The 25,737-nt window shown below is 40.2% G+C and overlaps 1 protein-coding gene across 5 annotated transcripts in view; it reads left to right on the top strand.

The window, feature by feature from the left end:
• COL14A1 (collagen type XIV alpha 1 chain) overlaps window positions 1-25,737 on the top strand; it is a 214,226-nt gene that overhangs the window by 74,810 nt on the left and 113,679 nt on the right. For 4 of the 5 annotated variants that reach the window (XM_054512474.2, XM_045895977.3, XM_045895976.3 and 1 more), the window contains 9 exons: window positions 1,859-1,988; window positions 3,872-4,011; window positions 9,703-9,829; window positions 11,682-11,821; window positions 12,314-12,446; window positions 13,775-13,834; window positions 15,402-15,553; window positions 21,002-21,131; window positions 24,116-24,238. In XM_054512474.2, coding sequence (XP_054368449.1) covers window positions 1,859-1,988; window positions 3,872-4,011; window positions 9,703-9,829; window positions 11,682-11,821; window positions 12,314-12,446; window positions 13,775-13,834; window positions 15,402-15,553; window positions 21,002-21,131; window positions 24,116-24,238 — 1,135 coding nt within the window. The remainder of the gene's footprint in view (window positions 1-1,858; window positions 1,989-3,871; window positions 4,012-9,702; window positions 9,830-11,681; window positions 11,822-12,313; window positions 12,447-13,774; window positions 13,835-15,401; window positions 15,554-21,001; window positions 21,132-24,115; window positions 24,239-25,737) is intronic. The other variant, XM_045895974.3, reaches the window with a different exon arrangement.

Genomic DNA, 25,737 nt, shown 5'->3' with positions numbered 1-25,737 from the left:
ATAAGAAAGAAAGTAATACCAGTTCACACCCAGCAGATCAGCAGTTTTTAAACTTTAGTAATAACTGCATATTAGTGAGCATATGGGAAACAGAATTATTCATGTAAATTGGTATGTAAATTGGTACAGCTGCCTTGGAGAATAATTTGAAAGATATCATCAAGTTGAAGATATATATAACCTTTTAAGGAATATATCATAAGGAAACCTCCTGCAAGGCTTTTTGGGATGCAAGCATTTGTTCAAAACACAATGTTGCAAACGATTGACATGTTCATCAATAGAGGGATGGAAAATAGCAGAATATTTACACAAAAGAATTCCATAAAGGAATTAATAATGTCATCTCTGTCCCTGCCCATCAACATGGATACACCTTGAAACAGAAATATTGACAGAAAAAAAAGTTGCAAAAAATTATGTTGATATGATTCCCTTTATGTACATTGTTAAACATACAGAACTGTATGTTATTTACAGATATATACATAGTAGAAGTAAATAACTGGATCAGTAAGGGACACCTCAACATTAGGGTAGAGATAGGGAACAGAAAGAATGAGAAAGAACTTCTGTTTTATCTGAATATGTTAGCTCTTTTAAAAATAAGATCAGAAGACATTGGAGGGTATGTGCTATGGTGAGTGCTGTGAATTGTGTAGGACTGTTGAATCACAGACCTGTACCTCTGAAACAAATAATACATTATATGTTAAAAAAAAGAAGATAGTAGGAGGGGAAAAATGAAGGGGAGGAATCGGCGGGGAAGACTAACCATGAGAGACTATGGACTCTGAAAAAACAAACTGAGGGTTCTAGAGGGGAGGGGGGTGGGGGGATGGGTTAGCCTGGTGATGGGTATTAAAGAGGGCATGTACTGCATGGAGCACTGGGTGTTATACGCAAAGAATGAATCATGGATCACTACATCAAAAACTAATGATGTATGGTGATTAACATAATATAATAAAATAAAATAAAATAAATAATATCGGAAGTCAATATGACAAAATGTTCATATTTATTAAATTTGAGTGGTGGGTGCAACAGGGTGAATCACATTCATTTCTCTACATTTATTTTATATGTGTGGAAATATTTCAGAATTAGAATTTCTAATTTGACAATAACATTGGCACTTGTGTGATTGGAGACTGACTCTGGAGATATTTTTCTTCCTTCCAAAACAAAAATAAAACCATGCTGTCAGGCACTTGTCACACAACTGAGAATGTTGGCTAGTTTATTTGAGTCCAAGGGTCAGAAAAGTCAGCCCGGAATCAAAAAGCAAATTGCCACACTGGATGTCAAGGTGAAGGTGGATTGATCTCTTCTGCAACCTGGAAAGAACTTGCAGTCCAAGTGCATGGGCCCCTTTGTTGAATGGGGCAACAAAACTGGTCCAGCTCAGTCAGGCTTGAAGTGAAGACTGGGCACCCAGCCAAGGGACTGGTTAAAATTAGCCAGTGATGAGAGATGCCCACTTGGCTGTGTCCCCAGCTTGCTGACCTAGAGCTTATACTCTTTCTAGACAACATTTCTGACTCAGTTCCACCCACACTCTTCTGAGGACTAAATTTGTGACTCTGTTATTCTGGCTGAGATTACTACTTGTCCAGATGTGAAGCATTATCCGAAAACAGCATGCATGGGTACGTTCAGTTTTGTGTGGCCCCATGGCACCTGTTCCTAATATAAAATGACACCAGACAATGAAAAATTATGGCTGAAGCGTTTGAATAAGGGGTTGTGAGGACACAAAATCTTACTCCACAAGTCTCACCTTTCCTCAGCCACACTCTGATCAACATGAATGGTACACATTGGCTAACGATCTGCTAATGTGTGTTCTTTTCAGATGAAAATTGGAGACACCCACACAGATATTGAATTGAGTGGGTTGATGCCCAATACGGAGTACACAGTTACAGTTTATGCCATGTTCGGAGAAGAGGCCAGCGATCCTGTCACAGGCCAAGAAACCACACGTGAGCAGCTCAGTCATTCAGAGGAAGTACTGGAATAAAAGCCCAAATACCTGTTGGGATTCTAAACTGGGAATACTGGCTTAGGTTGAAACCTCTTAGGAGCTAATTGTAACTTAAGAAAATGTGTATTTTATTTAGTGGCAGGAAATATACCAGTTGATTAAAAAAAGGAGGGGGGTGGTCCTAAAAAAATGATGTCTGTGGGTACCTGTTTCTAGGACTGGCATTTTTATCCAGAAAGGAAACTAGACATCGTTCCACCCAACTGCTAAATTTAACTGAACTCCAGAAAAGTTTGGAGCAAAGCATACACAACACTTAAAATAATTATATTGCTTTTCTCTCTCCTATACTTTCTCTCCAGCCCCTGAAGTATTAAGAGAGTCACTAAACTCTATAGGCTCTTTATGGCCAAATAGTCAATATGTATTGAATGAGTGAAAAGAATTGGTCTTTTCACCGATTTTCACTTTTCGCTAATTGGGTGAGGAAGCATCGTACTTTGTGGCGATGGCTGACAACTGTTATTTTTTGTCTTCTAGGTGTTTGCTTTGTTGGCTCTCTAAGCCCTCTATCACAGGCTCATGAATCGATTGATTGATTGATTGCCTGGATTTAACTCTAACTGCTCTTCTGTTCCTACTAACTGTGACCTTGGCCAAGTTACCTCAGTTTTATGACCTATATAATGGGGATATTAGAATCTCCTTGCAGGCTATTGTAAGGGTTTAATGAGAGACATGAGTTATAGTGATCTGTTCCAGAGCATCTCAGACTCATAGAGCATGTGATAAACCTTAACAGTTGGTTGTACTATAAGCCTGTAAAAGCTCATGAAACTCAAAAATTATTGACAAATTTTAATCTGTTGAATCAGGAGAGGGCCCTTGAAGAAGTACAGAAAACTATGGAATTGACAGGAATCTGCAGAAATACTAATGCCTCTTCATATGATTTTAGAGCAACTGCAAAGTGTTCATTTTTACACCTTCCCACAAAGCCAGTGGGATTTATCCAGGGCAGGCCTTCTACTCATGGAGTCAACAAATATATATATTGAGAACTTGCTACACTGGGGATAAAGCCGGGAACAAAATTAATCCCTAATCCTCTGAGGTTACAATATATGGAGGGAGAGAGACAGTAGATCAATAAAATCACAATATAAGAAATAAACCAGGGACGGGAGTTGGGGATGGGGTGGAAGCATTATTTTACGGACGGTGATCCTGGAGGGCCTCAGTGGGAAGGTGACCTATGTTCAGAAACCTGAACGTTGGATGACTCAAGGGTTTTTGGCCTGAACAATAGGAAGGATGGAGTTTCCATTTGTTCAGAGGGAGAGATTGAGAGAGAAGATTGGAAAAGTTGGCAGGAGTCAGTAGTTCGGTTTGGGACAGGTTAAGTTGAAAATGCCTAGTAGATCCCCAAGTAGAGAGGACAGAGGCCATCAACCTCGCTTTACACATGGGACATTGTGGAGAAGACCAGCAGAGTGATTTGCCAGCATCGAATGACAATTGAATGAAATAGCTAAGATTTAATTTCAGGTGCCCTGGTTTTTGATCTATTAAGTTTCTTATTTATAGCAGGCTGTAATAATAGCATTGATCGGAAAAGAAAGACACAGAAAATGTACCTAAATCTTATTTATTTCTAAGCACGTGTAACTTATTAATACTATTCATTCCTTACAAGGAAAGTTTTTTTCTTTGTTAACTTGTTCGTTTTCTTTGTTGTAAGTTATTATCTGGGTAAAATTTTTCATATGTGAGTCGTTTAGAAATCAAAGATGCTGGGGTGGTGGGTTGGTTTTTTTTTTGGCTTTTTTAGGTGTATGTTATTTAACATTTTAATTATTTTCTATTCCACTTACTGCAAAGTGCCTTTAAGTCCACCAAGAAACCTGAGAATCTCCAATGTTGGCTCGAACAGTGCTCGGTTAGCCTGGGACCCAACGTCAAGAAAGATCAGTGGTTATCGAATTGTATATAACAATGCAGATGGCACGGAAATTAATGAGGTAAGCTGTGGATCACAATTTCTTTCTTTTTTTTTTTTTTTTGGTGGGTGTATGTTAGCTTTTTCTGGCTGCACAACCGATCATTCCCAAAACTATAGTGGCTTAAAATAATACAAATTGTTTATTTTCTCTCACAGTTTTTGCCAGGAATTAGTGCGTCAACTACTTGGATCTATATTTCTGGCTTGGGGTCGCTCATGAGATCATTGCCAGATAGTGGCTGCTGCTGATATCATCACGATGGCTTTTCATTCAAATGTCTGGTGCCTGGTCTGGGAAGACTGGGTCCTGGGAGCCAGAGCAGCTCTCCGTGTCTCCAACTAGACTCTTTACATGATCCCTCCAGCATGGCAGTTTTAGGGACTTGTTACATGCTGGCTCAGGAGTGCCCAAACATGTGTCCGAAGAGACAAAGAGAAAGAGAGAGAGAGAGAGCACTAGGTGAAAGCTCTGTCACCTTCAGTTACTCAGAGAAGTCACAGAATAGCTAAGATTTAATTTCACGTGCCCTGGTTTTTGATCCATTAAGTTTCTTATTTATAGCATTACCTCCACCCCACGCAACTGGTAGGAGATATCACAAGTCCCCACATGGATTCAACATGAGGAGGAACACAGGTCCCACCTATGGTGAGAGGCAGGTGGGATGGGAGATATATGTTGATGTGGCCATCTTTGGAGTATATAGTCTGCCCCGGTGCAAGGAGGTGGGGAAGTAGGTATCTTCCTAGATGTTGTAAACTAGAATTAATGTCAGTGTAGTCCACTTTATCTCTCTGCTTTTGAGTAAACTACCATCTGAAAGATGCTAGTTAGATGAGTTAAATACAAAGCTGAGTAATTCAAGTTTTGTGTAGGAAGATACTTTAAAATAGCAGAACTTCCTAGAACTCATGAAGATACAGTATCTTATACTCAGTCACTAATAACTTCTTCACAAATAATTTCTCCACAAATTCCTTCCTTGGGAATATATTTTAACAGGATAGATAGCAAAGTTATTATTATTTTTCCTCAACTTGATCCAAGAAGTTAAGACCAAGAGGAAATATGTTGGATTACATCACTTCTATTTTCTGACCAGATGAAGAAACTATTTTCATTTGCAGAGACAAACTGTTTCCTACAATTAAATCCAAGCAGTATTTTGCAGAATGCCCCCTCACACGGGACATTGGATAATGAATGCACAATACTGCACATTTGCTAATATTTGATATTTGTATATATTGTGAAATCATCAGCACAAGAAATGTACTTAACATCCTGTTAACAACAGCTGTTGTGGCCTCTTATGGTATTTTAGGTTATTTGCCATTATAAAGAATGACCCCAGACTAATATATTTGTTGAGAACTACATGTGTTTTTTTGTAATGTTTTTCTTGGAGATGCCTTTGGCACTTGCTATTTCTAATTTGTATTGTGCTGGGAAATTAGAAAACTATATTTGGTAAAACTGAATTTTAAACATGAGAAAATGGTCTATGAATTAAAATCTGATAAAATTTTATTTGAGTAAAATACATAAATAATATGTGGTTTTACTGTAGCATTTCCAGTTTGACTGGTGTGTATATGTCTGTGTGTGTGTGTGTGTTCTTATTTCTTAATTCTTAACCATGCCATTGAGACTAAATGTTGCTAGACAAATGTCTTTTGTCTAAGTGTAATATTACTTTGCCTAATTTTGGCATATATGATTTTAAGGGTGAGTATTCCTACTATATTTTGCTTTAACTTGTGTTAATTAAGCTTTTATTTACAGGCAATGCTATAGTTGGGTTTTTAGGAAACTTCCAAAGCATTCTGGAATGAACTTTAAAATGTCCCAACCAAAATCTACTTAGTTATGTAACCTGCCATTGATCATAAGCTTTTGCTTTTGACTCAATTTATATTTCTCTGATTTACTTCCTGTTCCTCCCATCTTCCCTCCTTCACTTCCTCTTTCTCCCTTTTGTCTTTTCTGTATTATCCCTCTCTCCAACTGCTTGGAGACCAAGGAAGAAAAATGAAACAGGGCACCCAAATGTCAATGGTGATGATGGTGATGGCAGCTAACCCGTGTTGAGCACTTACCTTGAGCCAGCCACTGTTCTGAGAGTTTACAGAGAGCCCCTCATGCAACCCTTAGAGAAAACATGCTGAAAACATGGCTTGTCAGCTGAGGACAGGGCCATCTCAGAGAGCATGTGCTGGGAGAGGATTTGGGGAAATGTGCAAGCAGGATGGAAAACTAAAGTGCTGCCATTTGAGTTTTATAAGTGAAAGGCCAGTTTTTAGACTCAGACGCAAGTCCAGTTCCCGACAGCTATGACTCAACAAGAGAGCCCAGAGCGGAGCCCAATCCCTTGTTCCTCATCAAGGACTCTTTCTTTATCCATCCCAGAATTAGACTGAAATTAAGCTTTTAGGCCAGACTGTTTGAAAATTTTTCAAAAATAGTTATATAACCATGAGATCATGGTCATTTGTTATCATTTTCTCAAATTCTTCTCCTACATCTTAAAAGTACTACCAACAAAATCAGTTCCAGAACTCAGTCTAAAACATAATATAACTAATAAAAATAGATCACACCTTAACGTTTTCATTTGATGGAATAAAATAATCAGTAGTTAATGCATAAAATATGGTCTGTTCAAAGTCAAATAATGCTTTAATAAATAAAAGAGATCTTTTCAACAGATATATATATATATATGTTTCAACATGTATGCTGAAAAGATATGTACGTATATACATATGTATCTATGTACATATATAAAAGGGGAAAACTGTGTGTGTATATACACACTTTTTCCCTTTTTGTCTCTTGGTGTACCAAAGAAAGTTTGATTTTTAACTGCTTTGTGTATGTTTGGTATCTTCATGAAATGCCTATTTGTCACAGATTTGGGACTTAGAAGTCAAGGCATAACTACCCATTCCAGCTAATAGATTTATGTCCTGGAAGTTAGTTTAGGTCTTTAGGCCTCCCATTCCTTGTTTGTAAAATAGCTATTATAAATACCTAGGGTTTGGTGGGGGGAAGAGGGGGCTAAACACGACAATGAATGTGAAGTCCTTGATATGTTTAAGTGCTCAGTAAACCCAGCTATTATAATCCAGAACAACAGAGGCAATATGTAAATATCATTTAGGAGAACATGTCTTGAACTCCTATTTTAAATACAGATTTGTCTTTTCTGTGAGTTTAATGAAGCCATACTGTGCATAGGATTTTGAGTCCTATAAAATACTTGTGTTGACGCACTGGGTACTAGCTGGTTTTCCATTGGCAAGTTCCTTAACTTTTCAGAGTCTCAGTTTCACCATCTTCAAATTAAGGGTAATAATTAGCTACTCTACAAGGTTGTGGACTACTGGTTAAAGGAACTAATACACAGGAAGCATGCAGACAATACCTAAACCAAAGTAAACATTAAATGCTAAGAATGACCTATAATATTATCAGACCCAGATTCAGAAGAAGATAATCAATATTTTCAGTTCACTCCTGTAACTAATACTCTGGCTTAAAATAATAATCCATGATTATGCAACCTGGGCAGAGCTCAGCAAGGACAGCTTGGCTCTGCTGATCCATGTGGTGTCAGCCGAGGTGACTCTTGCATTCATGAGGGAGCTTGACTGAGCCAGAATTTCCAAGATGACTTCACTTCTGTGTCTGGTATCTCAGCCAGGGTGGCTGAGGTTGGTTGGCCCTCTCTAGAAGAGTGGCTAAGGGTTCCAAAAGGATGAAAATGGAAGCTCCTTCCCCCAAGACTCACACTCTCTTTTTTGACCTGCATTTGATTTCTTAGCGATGTATATGGTTTCTGGATTGCTCTGAGTTCTACGGAGCCCTTTATTATCTTTCTTAAAAATGATCTTTGGTGCCTCCTCTGTTCACTCAAAAACAAACATAATTCAACATGCAGTACTGAAGAAGCTAAACAAGGTCCTGCCCTGGAGGGGCTTACCCTCTACGCAGGAGAAAATAAATATATAAAATAATCGCAGGCTGTGTTTGGTGCTGGGAGGAAACAAACAAGGGCAGTGTTAGGGGATAGCCCTACTGAGGTAGGTGACAAGAGAAACCTCCTGTCAGGAGGTAAAAGTTAAGCACAGTCCTGAGAGATGACAAAGGTGTAGTTTTGAAAAGAGCTAGGATCCCAAAAAGCATGAATTGCATGTGCAAAGGCCCTGAGGTGGGAAAGACACTACCTGAGAGGTCAGTGTGGTTGGAGCCCAGCGGGTGATTCAAATTATGGCAAGAAAAAGAGCACTGCTCCAGATTATGCAAGACCAAGAGGTCATCGCAGGATGCTTGGTTTTGATTTGGAAGGCAACAGAGGTAGCCAAGGAAGGTTTTAAGTAGGACAGTGACACATTTTATATTTTGGTAAAGGTCACATTGACTGCGGTGAGCAAATCCATACAGTAAGCTTAGTCAACTTCCCCTTAACCTCAGGTGCTATCAAGTTTAGTCATTGATAGTATTGTAAATAATGGATCTTACTGATATTGCTCTAAATACCTCTTGAAAACATTTTAAATGGTATCTTTTTTTGGCAGAGTCTGCGATCAGGTAAATAGGTTCATTTCTTCCATTCCTCAGCATCTTATTATTAAGTGCCTCCCCTACAGGGGTTTTGGAAGGGTTAATCGAGACAATGTACAGAAAATGCTTAAGTCAGGCACCATTTACTTGGTCTAGAATATGCCCCCAGTGCTATGTAGCTCAGAGGCCCAAGACCCAAACTTTCAGTGATAAAGCTGTGTGTGTTTTTTCTCTTCATGGAGGATGGCTTTGCTCAGGGCTCTGTGTTCTAAATCCTGCTTCCATTTCTTCTTACTTTATGGTTTCTCTCTCTCTCTCTCTTTTTTTTTTAAGATTTTATTTATTTATTTGAGACAGAGAGAATGAGAGACAGAGAGCATGAGAGGGAGGAGGGTCAAAGGGAGAAGCAGACTCCCTGCCGAGCAGGGAGCCCGATGCGGGACTCGATCCCGGGACTCCAGGATCATGACCTGAGCCGAAGGCAGTTGCTTAACCAACTGAGCCACCCAGGCGCCCTTACTTTATGGTTTCTTTCTTCATTCTTTGCTGTTCCCTTTCTAATCCTTCCTATACCCTGGGTCCTTATCCTTAACACTTCATCCCTTATGTACTCTAAAGAGATTGGTACATATTTTTCCCAAATAAATCTCTCTGTGGAAGATAAAGGAATATTTCAAGTGTTTACTACGATCTTTGGTGTGAATATCCCCTGATTCTTCCCCTGCATGGTGGCTCATCTGGGTAGCTCTTACAGGAGTTATTGTGTGATAATTCGTCATGGGTCAGGGAGCCCAGGCAGTGAAGCCAAAAACTGGCTGCTCCTAGCAGATCAGGCTGGAAACATTGTATTTGTTTCTGGTAGCATTCTCAGGTGTGTGCACTTTCCCTTCTAGATCTTTAACGAGTGGAAATAACGTTGCTTGCAAAGATGTCCTCAGAATTAATGGAGAGGTAATCTATTTAAAGGTGAAGATTAGAATTGTGTAATACAGAAGCTGCCTGATTCTAGAATTCAGTAATATTTTGGAAGTCCTTATAGCTCTGCTGCCAGGCCCAGTAAACTACAGACAATAAGAAAATGCCTTTTGTTTCCTGTGTCTGGAGAGTATCGGATGTAGCTGGTCCGACGTCTCTGTTTTGCAGGTTGAAGTCGATCCTGTTACTACCTTCCCTCTGAAGGGCTTGACGCCGCTCATGGAGTACACTGTGGCCATTATCTCTATCTATGATGAGGGGCAGTCGGAGCCTCTGACTGGAATTTTTACCACGGGTAAACCTTATTACGGTTTGGAAGTTTCCAAGAGTAACTATATAGAAACCAGAAGCTGGAGCAGCTTCCTCAACTGTGATTTTGAAGGGATTGCATTTTGATCTTTGTGTTGAATTATTATTATTTTTAAAGATTTATTTCAGAGAGAGAGAGAGAGAGCACACATGCTCATGTGGGGGGGGAGGGGCAGGGGAAGAGGGAGAGAGAGAATCTCAAGCAGGTTCCCCACTGAGCACAGAGCCCAAGATGGGGCTCCATCTCATGACCCTGAGATCACGACCTGAACCAAAACCAAGAGTTGGATGCTTAACCGACTGAGCCACCCAGGCGCCCCTACGTTGCATTAACAACTGAACAATTAGGTGACTAGAATGTGTACTGCTTAATTGTTTTCTATCAAAGCAAGGGAAAGAGAGGAAAGATCATCTAAATTCAAAAGGTCCCAGTTAAATAAATGTGTGTACTCTTCTATTCCTAATCTTACACCATTTCTTTTGTTCTGTGGGTCTAAAAATTTCACAGCTTTCTTCTGTTTTCATATGCATGTATGTTAAGTTGAACTTCCAAAATTGTTGATACCCAACAATTTTTTGACCTGCAAGAATGACAGTTTCATACTATGTAACCTAAGACATCGATCTGTAGCCAATAATATGTTCATGCAGCCTGATACATTAATACAACAATATGGAATCTTTTAAATACTAAAATAAAAAACATAAGGCATGACTGCATGATTTTCCTTTTCTATATATACTCTGTAGTCAATAAATACAAAATTTTTTGCCTCTTGGTGGAAACAATTCTATTGTTTGCTTTCTGAACTTAACATTGCTTTGCTTGGGAAAACAAGTGAGTGCTATACTGAGGACAGGAGGAGCTATTTTGGAGAGAGAAGAAATATGCTCCATTGAGAAATAATGTTGACAGAAAGAAGTTCAGTAATTCCGCAAAACTTCCTGAGGGCTAACTCCAGTTGGGATTCTCCTGGTGTCCTGTGAAAGAGTTTTAAAATCTCTAATTTCAGGGTGCTTGGGTGGCTCAGTGGGTTAAACGTCTGCCTTCGGCTGAGGTCATGATCCCTGAGTCCATGATCCTGGAGTCCCGGGATCAAGCCCCATGTCGGGCTCCCTGCTCAGTGGGGAGTCTGCTTCTCCCTCTCCCTTAGCCCTTCCCCCTGCTTGTGTTCTGTTTCTCTCTCAAATAAATAAATAAAATCTTTTAAAAAATAAATAATAAAATCTCGAATTTCAAGTAATAAAAATCAATGACTGAGAATGACTGACACACAGTTGGATGTCGGGCTCTTGTACATCCCTGAAGTATGAAACTGTGGAAGGTCTGATGAATCATCTTTCACTTCCGATGGCACCCATATGTACAAGATTAAAAGGATGTCAGGTTCTTCTTTAACTTATTACAAGGGGATAATTTAAGCACAAAAGCAAATAAAACTAACAGGGACATCTCCCAGACCTTGAGGACACCAATTTGTTAATTTCCTCAACATAATGAGAAAATAATATCTTGGTAAACTAATGAATAGGACACTCTTACTTTTTATAGTTCGTGAAAAGAGCCAAATAGAGAATCTAAGAGTTCTGGAAATTACTGGAAGACTTTAAAAACTGTGCTGTGTCCATGGTCTTCCTGATTTATACCGTGGGTAAATGCTGGCTGCAGAAACTTGAGGTCCCACTGGGCTGATGGGCATGGCTTTCTCAGATTCCATGTGCTTTCCTAAAGCCAGGGGTTCCTCAGAGAGCCTTCTTCCCACAGCCCTGGGAGCTGCTTGAGTTTGGCTTCCTTGCCTTCTCCATTCTCTGACAAAGTCTCCTTCCTTGGCTCACAGAGGAGGTTCCAGCCCAGCAATACTTGGAAATCGATGAGGTGACGACAGATAGTTTCAGAGTGACCTGGCATCCCCTTTCGGCTGATGAAGGGCAGCACAAGTTGATGTGGATTCCAGTCTATGGTGGGAAGACTGAAGAAGTGAGTTGTCTGAAATAGACTGAAAAGTAATCTGGAGCATTTTCTCTGGAAGTGGATACCCACTGCACATTTGAGTTAGTCTTCACTTTAGAAGAGATTGAGAATCCCAGAAGTAATTAATATTTTGCCTGGCATGGAGTTTTATAAATGTCAAATCATATGATTTTTCTAAGATTAAAATGGTATTTTTTTGGCTAAGGTCTTTGTCATATATATAATATATTTTCAGGTCCTTTGACTTTCATAAATGACATTGAATAAAAAAAATTTCAGCTGGTACTTTTGCAATATTAATAGCTTGTTTGTTGAGGGAATGGAAAGGAATTAGGTCTCTACTTTGAATTTAAAATTGAATTCAGTGGCCCTGGAGTTCTTTATGCTTGGTTGTTTCTTGCTTATGCTCGGGATACCTTTTTCTCCATTTTATTATTTTTTCTTAACTTTCACTGCTATTCCAGTAAACCCAATTACTAAGCACCAAATGCTTTTCAGGTTCTCCTAAAAGAAGACCAAGACTCACATGTTATTGAAGGCCTGGAGCCCGGCACTGAATATGAAGTGTCGCTCTTGGCCATAATGGATGATGGGAGCGAGAGTGAGGTGGTAACCGCTGTGGGGACCACACGTAAGTGTCAGTCTGGCTGAGGGGACTTCACCAGTGGCCACCATCCATTCTGATACCCTCCCCCGCCCACCTGGTTGCCTGCCCATCCACCTTATTCCTGCCTACAGAGGCTTCCATTTCTCTATATCCCCCAGAGTTCTTCATGTGCCCTCACCTTTTTAATGAAACTGCTATGTGAAGCATATGAGAATCCTAGGCTGTCACCATAAAGGCAGAGACCATATCTGTCTTGTTCACCATTATGTCCCCAGCAGTAGCATAGTGCTTGTTATATTTTAACTGTGCAATAAATACTTGTTGAATGGACGGATGGATGGGTAAAATAATTTATAAGTGAATAAAGGAGCGAACAAATAAACCGAGGGCAAGCATGTCCAAGAGCTTTTGGAATTTCCCAAGTCAATCTTGGTTCCAAGAATCTTGTATAAAATGCACTCGCTGATTCATTCATCCCTTCATTTTTTAAATATGAGCTATTAACCACATATTAAATTTTCTTTGATGAGGTTCCGTGGAATCAGATTCTGAGACAGAAAATTGCATCCAGAAGGTTAATTGAAGACTGTAGTTGGGAGATACATCTGTAAGGAAGTAAGGATGGCAGGATGAGGCATAGGGAGAAGCTCAAACTGAGCCTTTGGCTAATTCCATGAGGAGTTCTGGACCTGGGATGACCCTCCGCAGTTGTCCCAAACTGAGTCAATGAGGCTGAGCCTTTGTATCCCTGCATCTCCAGTATTTGGAGGTGGGCCATCCCATAACAGAGTCTGTGACCTCGGGGGGGCAGTTCCCAGAGCTCTGAGCCATTGGCAGCCAGTATTCCAGAAGCTGGTGATGAATGTGTTGACCCTGAAGAGGGGGCTCTGGGCAGAGAACCACACAACTGCTCCAATGCGCTGGTTGCCCAGGGTGAATACACGACATAGAAAATGCACTTATTCTCTTCCTTGGTGGTCTCGTTTGGCTGCCCTTTCACAGCATGATCTACAGCACTGTTTATTTTCCTTTAATTACAATGGTTATGCCCCATTTCACAGTAACAGGAGGTTTCACAAAGTTATATGTGTAATTCAAATGTTTATCTGAAGGCTAGTATCTGTGATTAGAAACATTCACTTCTTTGGGGTTCAGTTTCCTTATCAGCAGAATAGGTATCACGTCTGCTTTATTTACAGCTCATTTCTTCTTTCTTGCAACCAGAGTCAAGGTGGTTGGGAGAAACAAGTGAGATAATATAGGTGAAATTTTCTTTGAAAACTATAAAATGCTATACACAAACGTGTAGTTACGATCATTACCAAATTTTAAAGTAATGAGTATTTTTTTAGTTGACAGTTTTTGGACCGAACCGTCTACGACCATAGCCCCCACCAGACCTGTGACGTCAGGTAAGGACAAATAGAATTTGTCCCCATTTACCCATAAGAAAAGTTTGATTTAAACAGAAGTTATGTTGTCCCAGTTTTATTTATTTTACATTATTATTTAGGAATGGGGCCTTCCAATTCAAATTTTATTCCTCTTAGAACCTCTCAACCTTTCCTTAGCCCTAAATGCCAATGAGTCTTTGGACTTCACTGTGACATCTCTACCTGTTCCATCTTTGTTTTGGGTTCCTATTTAGTCTTTCAGAGAATGTTCACATAGCACAGCCCAGGACTTTATTCCTTCTCTTGATTACAGTGACTTCTATTGCCGTCTGTTGAGAATTACTCACATCATGGTGTCCTTGCATTTCTGTGGGTAACCGAGACCTGGCTGGTCTAATGGGCTTCCCACCTCAGCTATTTTCTCTTTCAACTTAACTTCCGCCTCCCTCACCCCCATTATGATACACCTTCCAACTAGCTGTCAGAGTCAACTAGGTGAAACACAAGTTTGATTATACCGCTTTTTTTCCCACCTAAAACTCTCAGTGGCTCTCCATCACCCATTAATTCATTCACTGATTGATTCATTCTCCAGTTAATCTTTATCGAGCCCTTCTTTAGCACAGTGCCCCAAATCTCTTTATCATAACATCCAAGATCCTTCTGCTTTTCTTCTTGGACTCAGCCATATTTTCCAAGCTCTCCCATTTCCTCCTGCCATCTAGAACTCCTAGCCCTGAAGGTGAGACATTGTCTCTCATTCCCACTACCTGGTACCCTCCCCCAATTTTGCCTGCTAAATGTCACTCTCTTCCCTCCTCTGTGACTTTTACTATTTTTGTCAAGTGTTCATCCCTGTGTATCTCAAAGGCCTAACACAGTCTGACATAAAGGAAACACTCAGTGAATGTTTGCGGAGTGAATGGATGAATGAAGAGAAGAAAGAATCACTGGAGATGGACAGAGTGAAATGAAGTCAGATGGGATAAAGGAGGGAGCCAGCATCTCGGGAGAGGAGAAGGAGTGTGTCAGAGAGCATGGGTGAAGGAGTTTGGACAGATATCAGAGGAAGGATAATATCCACATGGGCTGAATGGATAGAGGCAGCCATGGTGAGAGATGTATGCTTTGAGTGACAGGTGTTGAAATAGAAATGAGGGAACAAATGAATAGGATGTATGTTGGATGCTGGATCATACACTGAGGCTGACCCCATCTGGTCCCTCATTTTTGCTTCTCCAGCAGAGCACTGGTGGGAGGTGTTCGTGGGCATGCTCCCCTGGAGGTTCCCCTTGCCCAAGGACTTCTCCCCAGTTCCCTTTACTTATATATATATATAGTTTTGAGGAGTCCATGGTCCACCTTGTAAGTATCTCTTAAACTCATTTCTATCTGCCACCCGTAGATATGATGCCCACCCCCACCCCTGCCATTAACCACTAAAGCTGAATTGTTCTTCATATGACTCTACATTAGAGAGATATATTAAGTGATATTTGTTGCCATGTCCGCAGACGGTCTCTAGAGCTCATTTTGGAATATGATGGGTTAAAAGTTCTTTAATCCTTGGTTGTGCTTATTCCAGTTTTCCGAACAGGAATCAGAAACCTGGTTGTAGATGACGAAACCACTTCTAGCCTGCGGGTAAAATGGGACATTTCAGACAGCAGCGTGCAGCAGTTCAGGGTGACCTACCTGACTGCTCAAGGGGACCATGCGGAAGAAGTGGTAGGAACGGTCTGTATATGTACAACTGCCTAGAAACCATGCAGTTCCCTGACTAACAGAGCTTATGAGGCTGTCTCCAGAGATCCGTGCAAACTGGACTGCTCATTTCTTGGTGACTCTACCATCTCCAGAAACTAATGTTTTCTGTTCATGCAGACTTCACTACTGGTTTCTTGATGACCTTTCTATCTCCAAAACTAGCTCCACATTCGACTTGCTTCAAATTGAGCAAGCTTCTGAACCTTGTCTCCCATGCTGCTTCTGCTGCCCTGACAATTCGTTAGAGCACCAAAGTTGGGTCATACGTTGTCCACTGCATACCGTCACTGTGTGTATATACAGTTGACCCTCGAACAACACGGGTTCGAATTGCACAGGTCCACTTATATGTGGATTTTTTTGATAAATAGAATACAGTCCTGTGTATGTATTTTTTCTTCCTTGTGATTGTCTTGATAACATTTTTTTCTAGCTGACTTTATAGTAAGAATATATCATGTAATACATACAACATACAAAAATATGTGTTAATCAACTATTTACACAAATCGGTAGGGCTTCTTGTCAACAGAAGGCTATTGGTAGTTAAGTTTTAGGGGCGTCAAAAGTTATGCATGGATTTTGGACTGTGCAGGGGCTCACCAGCCCTAATACCTGTGTCGTTCAAGGATCAACCACACACATATATAAACTTCTAACATATAGACTTTTAATATATACACATATACTAAACTTCTTTGCCCTTGGGAATATGATTAAAAGTTTCTATGCAAAGCATGCATGAAAGGTTGTCTTTATATAGTTGAAGTGTTCCTAATAAGAGAGCATCCATTAATACATAGTTATGTTTTTCACTGACATCAACTCATTTTCGGCAGTTCTATAGTCATTTCTAACTTACTCTTAAATCTGACTGTTTCCCTAAGGGGATTTGATTTTTATATGCTGAGTTTTCTTTGTTTCATCTAATTTGTTTTTTTATATTAGAAACCTGGGTACACTTTGAGTCATGGCCTTCCCGTGTTTTCTTAATTGACACCATATCATTCCTTTTATTCAAGAACATGAACATTGTTTCCTGGATGGGCTTCCTATCAGACCAGATAACTCCAGTTTGCATCTAAAGGAAATTTTTCTTTTTAGTCATGGACTACGCCTTCTTTAACCTCATTACTTGTATTTCTTGCCCCCTGCTGCATTATTTTGAGACACTCTAGGAAAGACATCTCCAAATTCATTATTGCTCAATGAATAACATTATTATCCTTTGTTCCTCCTCCTTACATATAAAGCCTTTGATGAAAAATTATTTTCATTTATGTGCTTACATAAACAATTATTTGAGCCTAAAATTGTCTCAGGAAAGTATTTAATTTCAGGCTGATAGAGGACTTGTTACAGAGCACAGTGATACCCTTCGGAATAAGTCAGGTGCACGGTGAACAACCAGAAGGTCCATGAAATTGGTCTGGGGTGCTTTTAGAAGGTTGATGGACACTTAAACAAATTAAATTGAGTTATAAATTCACTCAGATCATACATTTCAAATGACCCACGATTGAAAAATTCAAAATAAGATTGTACTTAACAATGGTAACTAGGGACATAATTTGGACGTTTCATTTGCCCTGTTATTGTCCCATATTTTAATTTAGTTCCTAAAAATGAGACCCATAAAAACTTCCCAGAATAAGAGTTTTGTTTTTTATTTCTACTCTTTCCAAGAAACATATTAAGCTTCTTGCTAAATTATCTTGCAACTTGGGAAGACTAACAATTTAATCTCATGCATGTACTTGTAAGTTATGCAAGGTAAAATAATAATAATATTTACTTTGGGTTGTCTCTAGATAATATTCCCTTTACTAGTTTCTTTCATTTCACACTGTTTATTTTGAAACACTTGGACACCTACATGAAGGAAACAAAAGATCAAAAGTCTGAAACACACATGTGGCCCCAGTTAAGCAAACCCTTCATAAAAATGAAAAATATTGATAAATTTGGTGGTGATTATTTACTGTGCAGAAGTGTTTTTGCTAAACCGAAGAAAGTACTGTGGAATTTTAAATATCAAGCTCCTCTACCGAATTCCACTTGAATTGGATTTGTACACACTTAATTTACAGGCATATTTTCAGGGACCCAACTGAGGATTAATTGAGAATTCATATCTCAGTGTTTAGGAAATGTTACTTCTACATAAGTGTATTATTATTATTAGAGACAGAAAGTGGGTGCATCTAGATTTAGATTATAAAACAAAAATAGGGAGGCGGTTGCGAATCTGTAACAAAATTCAAAGGCCTTGAATTCCCAACACCAAATGAGTATCTTTAAGTAATAATGCATGACAGAGAAAGGCAGAGAGCTAAAGCACATTATAAAAGTGAGAAAGTTGTGTCTAGATAAGAGAAATGCCTCTTACCGTCTTACCAAATTTTCCTTAACTATAAAAGCTCATTAGATTTGCTTGAGGAAATGATCAAATGAGAGCATCGTATTCGTCTGTAACATTAGTAAACAAAGTAAAACTTCAGTATATGGAAAACAAGGAGAATTCAATTTCCTTTTCCAATCGAGTAAGTGAAGTATTCATATACTTGCTAAACCTAATCAAATCTACCAAATATTTCCAATAAAAAGCTTTTGAACTTGCAGAAAGTAAAGCTACTTGGCCGGCAATGCCTTTGCCCTGAATCTGTTGTCAGGGTATGGAGGTCTCACACTTCTTTATTTGTAAAAAGCTGATCAGGATTTCAGACTTTCCTAGAGCCTAGATGTCAACATCCATCACCATGACCTGAATTCTGATTTGCAAGAAATGTTCCAGAACACGTATACTCAGTGTGTGGCTCTGTCTCCTACAAGATAAGTTCGGATAGTAAGATTAAGCTTTTAGAAACATTTATAGCGATTTGACGATCCTGCAGCATCCAAGGACATGATCATGTTTTCCAGAAATTTTGTTTTATTGTATTTTATAAAAATATTAGTCTTCAATAGATTGGAGTTAAAATGGCACACCAAATCTACCCAGCCCCCTACCACAGATAGCATTTGACTCACTGTCTAGACACAGTTTTATAAGGTAGGAACACAATGAGATGCAGGGAACCCTATTTCTACTGATGGGATCCAGGCTGCTCCGAACAGCTTTGGACAATAATGGAGCCAGACATGAAGTTCCATTTCTAAAAGAAAATTTAAAATGTGAAAGTCCACTGGTTAGATTTGCATCTCATTTCATCATAAGCATCTTTTATAGAACTGTTTTATAAACAAAACTGCCATCTGCTGTGATCTGCTGCATCTGTTTTTAGTAAGAGCCCATCTTTACCCTGCTCTGTGCAAACAAGCAGAGGCCAAGCAGAAGGAACTTTGCATTCCCAAGAGGAGATTTACATTTTATTCTTGGAAATGAATATCATTAGGGTAAAAAGGTTCAAGTGGTGTAGCCACGTGGAGCAGGGTGTAGTGGTTAAAGCAAGGCTCAGGCTAGATATCCTGGATTTCAGGATGGCTTCTTTACTCAATAGCTGTGTGGGCCTCAGTTTCCCCATATGTAAAATTCATGTAAGGTTACTCCTTACCTCAAAAGGTTGTGGTGAAGAGTAAGTGAATTTTTTTTTTTTTAAAGATTTTATTTATTTATCTGAGACAGAGAGAATGAGAGAGACAGAGAGCACATGAGAGGGGGGAGGGTCAGAGGGAGAAGCAGGCTCCCTGCCGAGCAGGGAGCCCGATGCGGGACTCGATCCAGGGACTCCAGGATCATGACCTGAGCCGAAGGCAGTCGCTTAACCAACTGAGCCACCCAGGCGCCCCGAGTAAGTGAATTGCTATATTAAAATTCTTAGGGTAGCACCTGGCGCGTAGTAATTGCTGGGTAAAAGATGACTATTATTATAAACCACAGCAACTACTTCCTAACAAGCTCAGTGATTCCTCCAAAATGGCACTACTGCTTTCAGAATTCCACCGTCTAAATGTGATTTATTCCAAGCCCGTGCATTTCTCAGTTTGAGAGATGACCTTATTTAAGGAGTATCAACATGGGTGGTTTGCTAAACAGACAGCTTGGACCGAATGCCTAGGCTCTGTGTTTCGAAGGAGTTCTATTTAAAAGAAGTGCCCTGAAGGAAGCTACATTGATGGGGTAATGCAAGTCAGGGCAACCCCTGTTCTTCCTTTACCTGTCCTTAATGCCGGGCTTATCTAACTCATTCGAGAATAAAGCAGAGCTCTTTAAAAAAAAAAAAAAAATCTTCCTCCCGGGTCCACATCCATACAGCCCTGTAGTATATTTCAGTGTCCCTTTCATTCAAGGAGTAAAATCATACTAATTCAATATAAAATCACCTAATTCAGACTTCCTTTTTAACAGTACATTTTAGAAAATTGCTTTTAGAGCTTAGCAGTATCTTAGCAACAGCTGCTTCTGGGTTCAACTCGAGGCTTCCTAGGGCTTATTCCATGATTTATAGGTCTCTTCCCTCATCCAGAAGTAGACAGCACAGCCCTTTGCCTGCTGGCATTTTACCCAGCCCTTGAATCAGAAAGCATCTCCAGCGGTCCCAGTCTTGTGACTCCCTTGAAACATGTTTGGGTCAGTTCTTAGATCTTACTTAGCATTTTTCCAGCCATGATTAAGTTCCTCAGATGGCCCAGAGATGTGCCAGCATCTGACTGCAGAAGCAGAGGCAGAAAGGCTTGTGGTTTTAACATTGAGAACATGTGGCTTTTCTGGTCCATATGCTCTTTGGGGGGATACCAGAATTTTCACTACTGAGCCACGTGGCATGTTACACTGATGCTTGTGCAGTGTGGACCTCACCCCTGCATTTCCGTTTTTGTAGCCTTGAGAGGTAGAGTGATGGTGATTTCAGATTGAGGAAGACATCTCCTTTTAGAAATAAAAAAGCTGCCTCAGTTTTTAGTCCTACTGCTAACTCTGTTTTGCTCTGGAAAACGCGGATTTAATGTGTGGTTCTGTTGTTCTTGGCTAGTTTCCATTCTTTTCTAAAGTGCTGGGATTGGATTATGTCTGAGAGAGTAAAGAATGGAAGGCTGAATTTTCAAGAGGATATTTAAGTGGAATAAAAAATGATAAGCAGGCTGGGTTATAGAATGAACCCTCCTAAGCTATAAACACCTGCTTTCCAAATAGATGATGATTCTCACTTCTGGGTACTTTACAAATGCTGAAAAGATGTTGAGAGAAGATGATTCCTCAGAGCCTAATTGCTTCAAATTTAAACCTGCTTTAGAGGGTATAAGCTGAGGGCTGCTGTGAGGGGAATTCCAGAGAGAAATGCTTTTGCACGCATGCCTCTTTTTCTCAAGCACATTGCCTTGCTTCTGATTATTTCCAAGTCCCCATAGTCCTGCTCCATTAGTAAAACAACAGGAATAAAGGTCTTAAGCAGCACCATGGTCCTTTGTTTTTCTCTTCAGGTTATGGTGCCTGGGAGCCAGAACAATCTCCTTCTGAAGCCTCTGCTTCCCAATACCGAGTACAAAGTCACGGTGACTCCCATCTACGATGATGGAGAAGGTGTCAGCGTCTCTGCCCCCGGAAAAACCTGTGAGTGAAGCCTTCTCTCTGTGCCTACTAGCTGACTAATTAATTGAAAATGCCCATCCCCTGCAATGTGCCCCGAAAGCCACAGTGGAGTGTGGTGAAAAGAGCAAAAGAGATTGAGAGACAGAAAAATCTGAATCCTGTCTCCACCCAGGCAAGCTGTATGGCTTTGGGCAAGGTGAGCAAGCTGCTCTGGGCTTCAGTTTTCTCGTGTGTAAAAGCTAAGATTTAACAAACTACGTCTTCCTCTTCCAACATCTAATTCATCACAAGTCCTGTTGATTCTCCAAAATGAGTTCTGCGGGCCAGTCCTCTTTTGTCTTCATCTGACGGCTCCGCCCTGATCCACGCCTTACTCTCTGTCACTAAAATGAGCGCTTCCACTCTTTGATCCTTCACTCTCCTCCCGGCAGCCCGAGAAGCTTCTCAAAATACCAATCATCTCATGTCAGAACTCTGTGTCAAGTCTCCCAATGGCCTCCCGTTGTACTCAGGATAAAATCCAACATCCTTCCCGTGGCCCTACAAGGTGCTCTAAGACCTGGACCCCGCCAGTTTCCTTAATCTCACCTCCTAACAAGCGTCCCAGCCCTACCTCCTTCCCTGCTCTTCACTGGACATTTTAAGCTTGTTGCTGCCTTAGGACCGATGTACTATTCCTCCCATACAGAATATCCTTCCCCAGATGTCTGCATTTGGGGCTTTTTCTTGCCATTTTGGTTCCAGCTCAAAGTCACCTCCTCAGGCTTTTCTGACCACTCCATGCAAAGTAGCTCCCACTCTCTAAGATCTCAACCTGTTCTTTGGTTGTTGTTTTGTTGTTGTTGTTTTCTCATGTTATGGCGCTAATGACTACCTGATATTTTCTTGTTTACTCGTGTATTTGTCTATTGTGTGTCTCCCCCCTCGGAGAAGCAGCAGCATGAGAGGCCAGAACCTCATCCCTATTGTTGGCCTTTTCGTGCAAAGCTCCTACGGTGCTGGGTGGCTCAGAGGGGGCATCACTCAGTGTTTGTTTTGGGTGACTTGGCCATGGCAGTCAAGCAAGGAGCATACACCAAGGAGCACACCATTGGTTAAAGGCACCACAAAGTCTTCGCTGTCTTCATTGCTGTGTGGTTGTCTGTACTTGCATGAACGACCTCAGAACCCATTGGCTTCAAATAGGAACCATTTTATTCTAGTGCATGATTTTATAGGTCAGGAAATTAGGCCAGGCTTGCTGGAAATTCTCCTCCACGTGGTATGGATGAAGGTCACCTGGTGGGCTGGGTTGGTCTAGAGCATCCAACACAACTTGACCCACATGTCTGGCTGGCATGTTGGTGGGGACACTTGGAAGGCTGGACTCAGCTGAGCCTCTCTCTTTCCATGTGGTCTCCGAGCCTCTCCATGTACTGTTTCCAGCAGGAGAGTCATAGTTCATACGTGATGACTCAGGACTCTAAGAGCAAGAGTTCCAAGAGGTGGAAAGTGGGAACTGTCATGATAGTTAAGGGCTATGTTTGGCCCTGGTACAGAGTCACTTCTGCTGTAGTCTGTTGGATGAGGTATTCATAGAACCCACCCAAATTCAAAGGGAGGGCCATAGCCTCCACCACTCAATGGGAGGAGGGTAAAAATCCGGCACCCATCTTTAATCCACCACAGTTACCAACCAGTTATGTATGACTGGGTGCAGAATGGCGGCAAGGCCTGAATTCTGTACTTGGGCGCTTAAGTGTGACTTTTTCAAGTAAGTATACAAGCCATGAAAATTCTGTAGCTGCTGGTTTAAAATAAGCACAGTGAATTCTGTTGTTCTGAGTCAGTTTTAGATTATTTTTAACACTCAAATATTCAATAAAGTTACTGTAAACCCTGCCGCTGTAGGGAGGGAGGGAAAGGGAAGGAAGGGATGCAATGGGAAGGCAATGGGGCTCCATCTAACTGCTGCTGACCTGGGCTCAAAGATCTACTTTGAACTGTCGTATGTTAAAAATTAGCATAATCTGTAAAAGGCTTTCATGATGAGCAAATATATGCACTCACACAAATAAAAACCATTTGAAGACTTAAATCTTTTGTTTTGTTTTGTTTTGTTTGTTTTGTTTTTTTATTCTGTTAATCCCCTACATTACATCATTAGTTTTAGATGTAGTGTTCCATGATTCATTGTTTGTGTATAACACCCAGTGCTCCATGCAGAACATGCCCTCTTTAATACCCATCACCAGGCTAACCCATCCCCCCACCCCCCTCCCCTCTAGAACCCTCAGTTTGTTTTTCAGAGTCCATCGTCTCTCATGGTTCGTAAAGACTTAAATCTTATTGCAGAAATACCACCACATACAACAATTATCTATACAGTAGAATTATTTCAAGGTGTTAGTAGATGATCTTCCTATTGTAAGCAATAGTCAACACAGCTATGTTCCATCAACAGTAACAAAAATGATGACAGTAGTATCTGTCAATATGCACAATGGTTTACAAAGGTTCTCCATATAAATGGCTTAATGTCTTAATAAAAAATTGGTAAACAATAATATATAGTTTCGAACAATATAGGCAATATGAAGATGAAAGCAAAAAAAAATCACCAGAATCTTCCCTCCTGGAGTTACCATCATTACCATGGTGCGAGCACCCTGGATATTGCTGTACAAACATACTTTGATAGTGGAACACAGTGGTGTATAGACAGAAATGTTTCATAAACCTATTCAATTCAGTTTTACTCAAAATAAACTGAAGACAAAAGAATGAGAATGACCTTGAATGAACTACTGATCTTCACATGAAAGTGTTTCACCACAAGAATTAATTTTCTATATATTTAATTTTTAGAACAACCATAGACTCTCAAAATCTCACTGTGTGTTTTAATACATTTTTACTTGTAAATATTTTTAACATTATGGGAAGCTAGCTTAGATTTTGTTAACAGTGTTGTTTGTAAAGATGGAAACTACACTAAACCACTGGTTTTGCTTTTCTCTGCTCAGTGTCGCCCTCTGGTCCCCAAAACTTACGAGTCTCAGAAGAATGGTATAACAGGTTGCGCATTACATGGGATCCCCCACCTTCCCCCGTAAAGGGCTATAGGATTGTCTACAAACCTGTTAGTGGTAAGTAATGCTTTGTAAAAAAATATTGTTACCATAATTAGGGATCTGAAATGGTTTTCAAGATAAGTTATTTTTGTTTTGATTTTCTATCTATCTTTGCTTTTATCTTTAGTTTCAAGAAGTGGGAAGGGTCTTAACTTTTTTGAAAAAAATTTTTTTTCCTTGTATGGTTAGTTTTCCTTGTATGTATGGTTAGGCTTCTGTTATCAGAACAATGAAGTTATGACTCCACCTAAAAAAATGACTGGGCATGTTTATGAACAGAATACACACTTGTTATGCACCTAACCTAGGTGCACCCCAGACAAGGAACCAGCCGAAGGACGTCTTGACTTGGTAGGAGTAGGAAGCTTCTATGGCTCAGTGGATATATAAGCCCTAAACATTCAGAATCTCTAATTTCTAATTCCTTTTCTATCTCTTCTTGGATTAGTAGGAAAAAGTTGGCTTACCAACTACTTAGTCTCTTCATTTTGGAAACTGTATTGGAAACTGTATAAAATTTGGAAACTGTATAAATTTCATCAAAGTCCTAAGGTTGTGGTTGTAAAATGCTTTTCCATCAGCCTCTTAGCCACCTGGATGAGGAGATCTCTCACTCTCCTTACCTGCCACATCTTTCCATCCTGAAAGCAGGAGAATGGCGCCAACAGGGGCAATCATGGCCTTGGTCCAAATGTCTGGAGAGATGAGGCACTTGTTACACTATGAACTCCTGACATTAAGCACTTCTGTGAAGTTTAAACAGGAAACTAAAAGTAGATATTAGAGGGGTCTTGTCCGTTTTCTGGACTTGGGCCTTCAACTCTGATTATTCATAAGAAAGGAGTTCTCTAATTATGTTTACTGATTCGGCAAGAAAATTTAGAGTATTCTTTTAACCATTAAATTCATCTTTCTGCCTTCAAAGAGCACATGAGGCTCAGTGTGTCATCTGAGATGTTGCTCTTGCCTCTGGAACACTTTTCACCTTTTTCTATTGTGTCCTATTATCCAGGTCCATACAAGTAAAATACCCCCACCTCCAATTTCTCCAGACATCTCTACGAACTGAAAATAAAATAGCAAGAATATACCATGGATGCACTGGCTTGCTCAAGACTGACTCTTTGCGATCCATCACCAATTTTGTGGTTGCTTTTCTTTAGGCCTGAAGCATGTGTTAATTCATAAAACAGCCTTGCTAGATTCGTTCTTTGGATCATTTTGTAAATATTTATCAGATGTTCTGAAGGAAAACAGCTTTGTTTTAGGCCGGTGATTGTCAATTGATGCAATTTTGCAGCCCAACAGAGATTTTTGATTGCTACAACTTGGGAGGATGAGGGGTTGCTATGGGCATCTGACAGGTACTGTTAAGCATCGTACGAGTCACAGTACCTCCCCCTGCCCCCTGCCATCCCAGAATTAAGAATTATCCAGCCCAAAATGTCCATAGCCCTGAGGTTGAGAAATCTTGCTCTAAGTTAAGTGGGAGAATTGTATGTGGTCGTTTGAGT

Source organism: Mirounga angustirostris, unplaced genomic scaffold, assembly GCF_029215605.1.
Source record: "Mirounga angustirostris isolate CCGP_5_RB_7025 unplaced genomic scaffold, mMirAng1.0.hap1 SCAF_4, whole genome shotgun sequence".
Taxonomy (NCBI): domain Eukaryota; kingdom Metazoa; phylum Chordata; class Mammalia; order Carnivora; family Phocidae; genus Mirounga; species Mirounga angustirostris.
The sequence above is the reverse complement of the archived record's forward strand: the minus strand, read 5'-3'. Positions and strand labels throughout refer to the sequence as shown.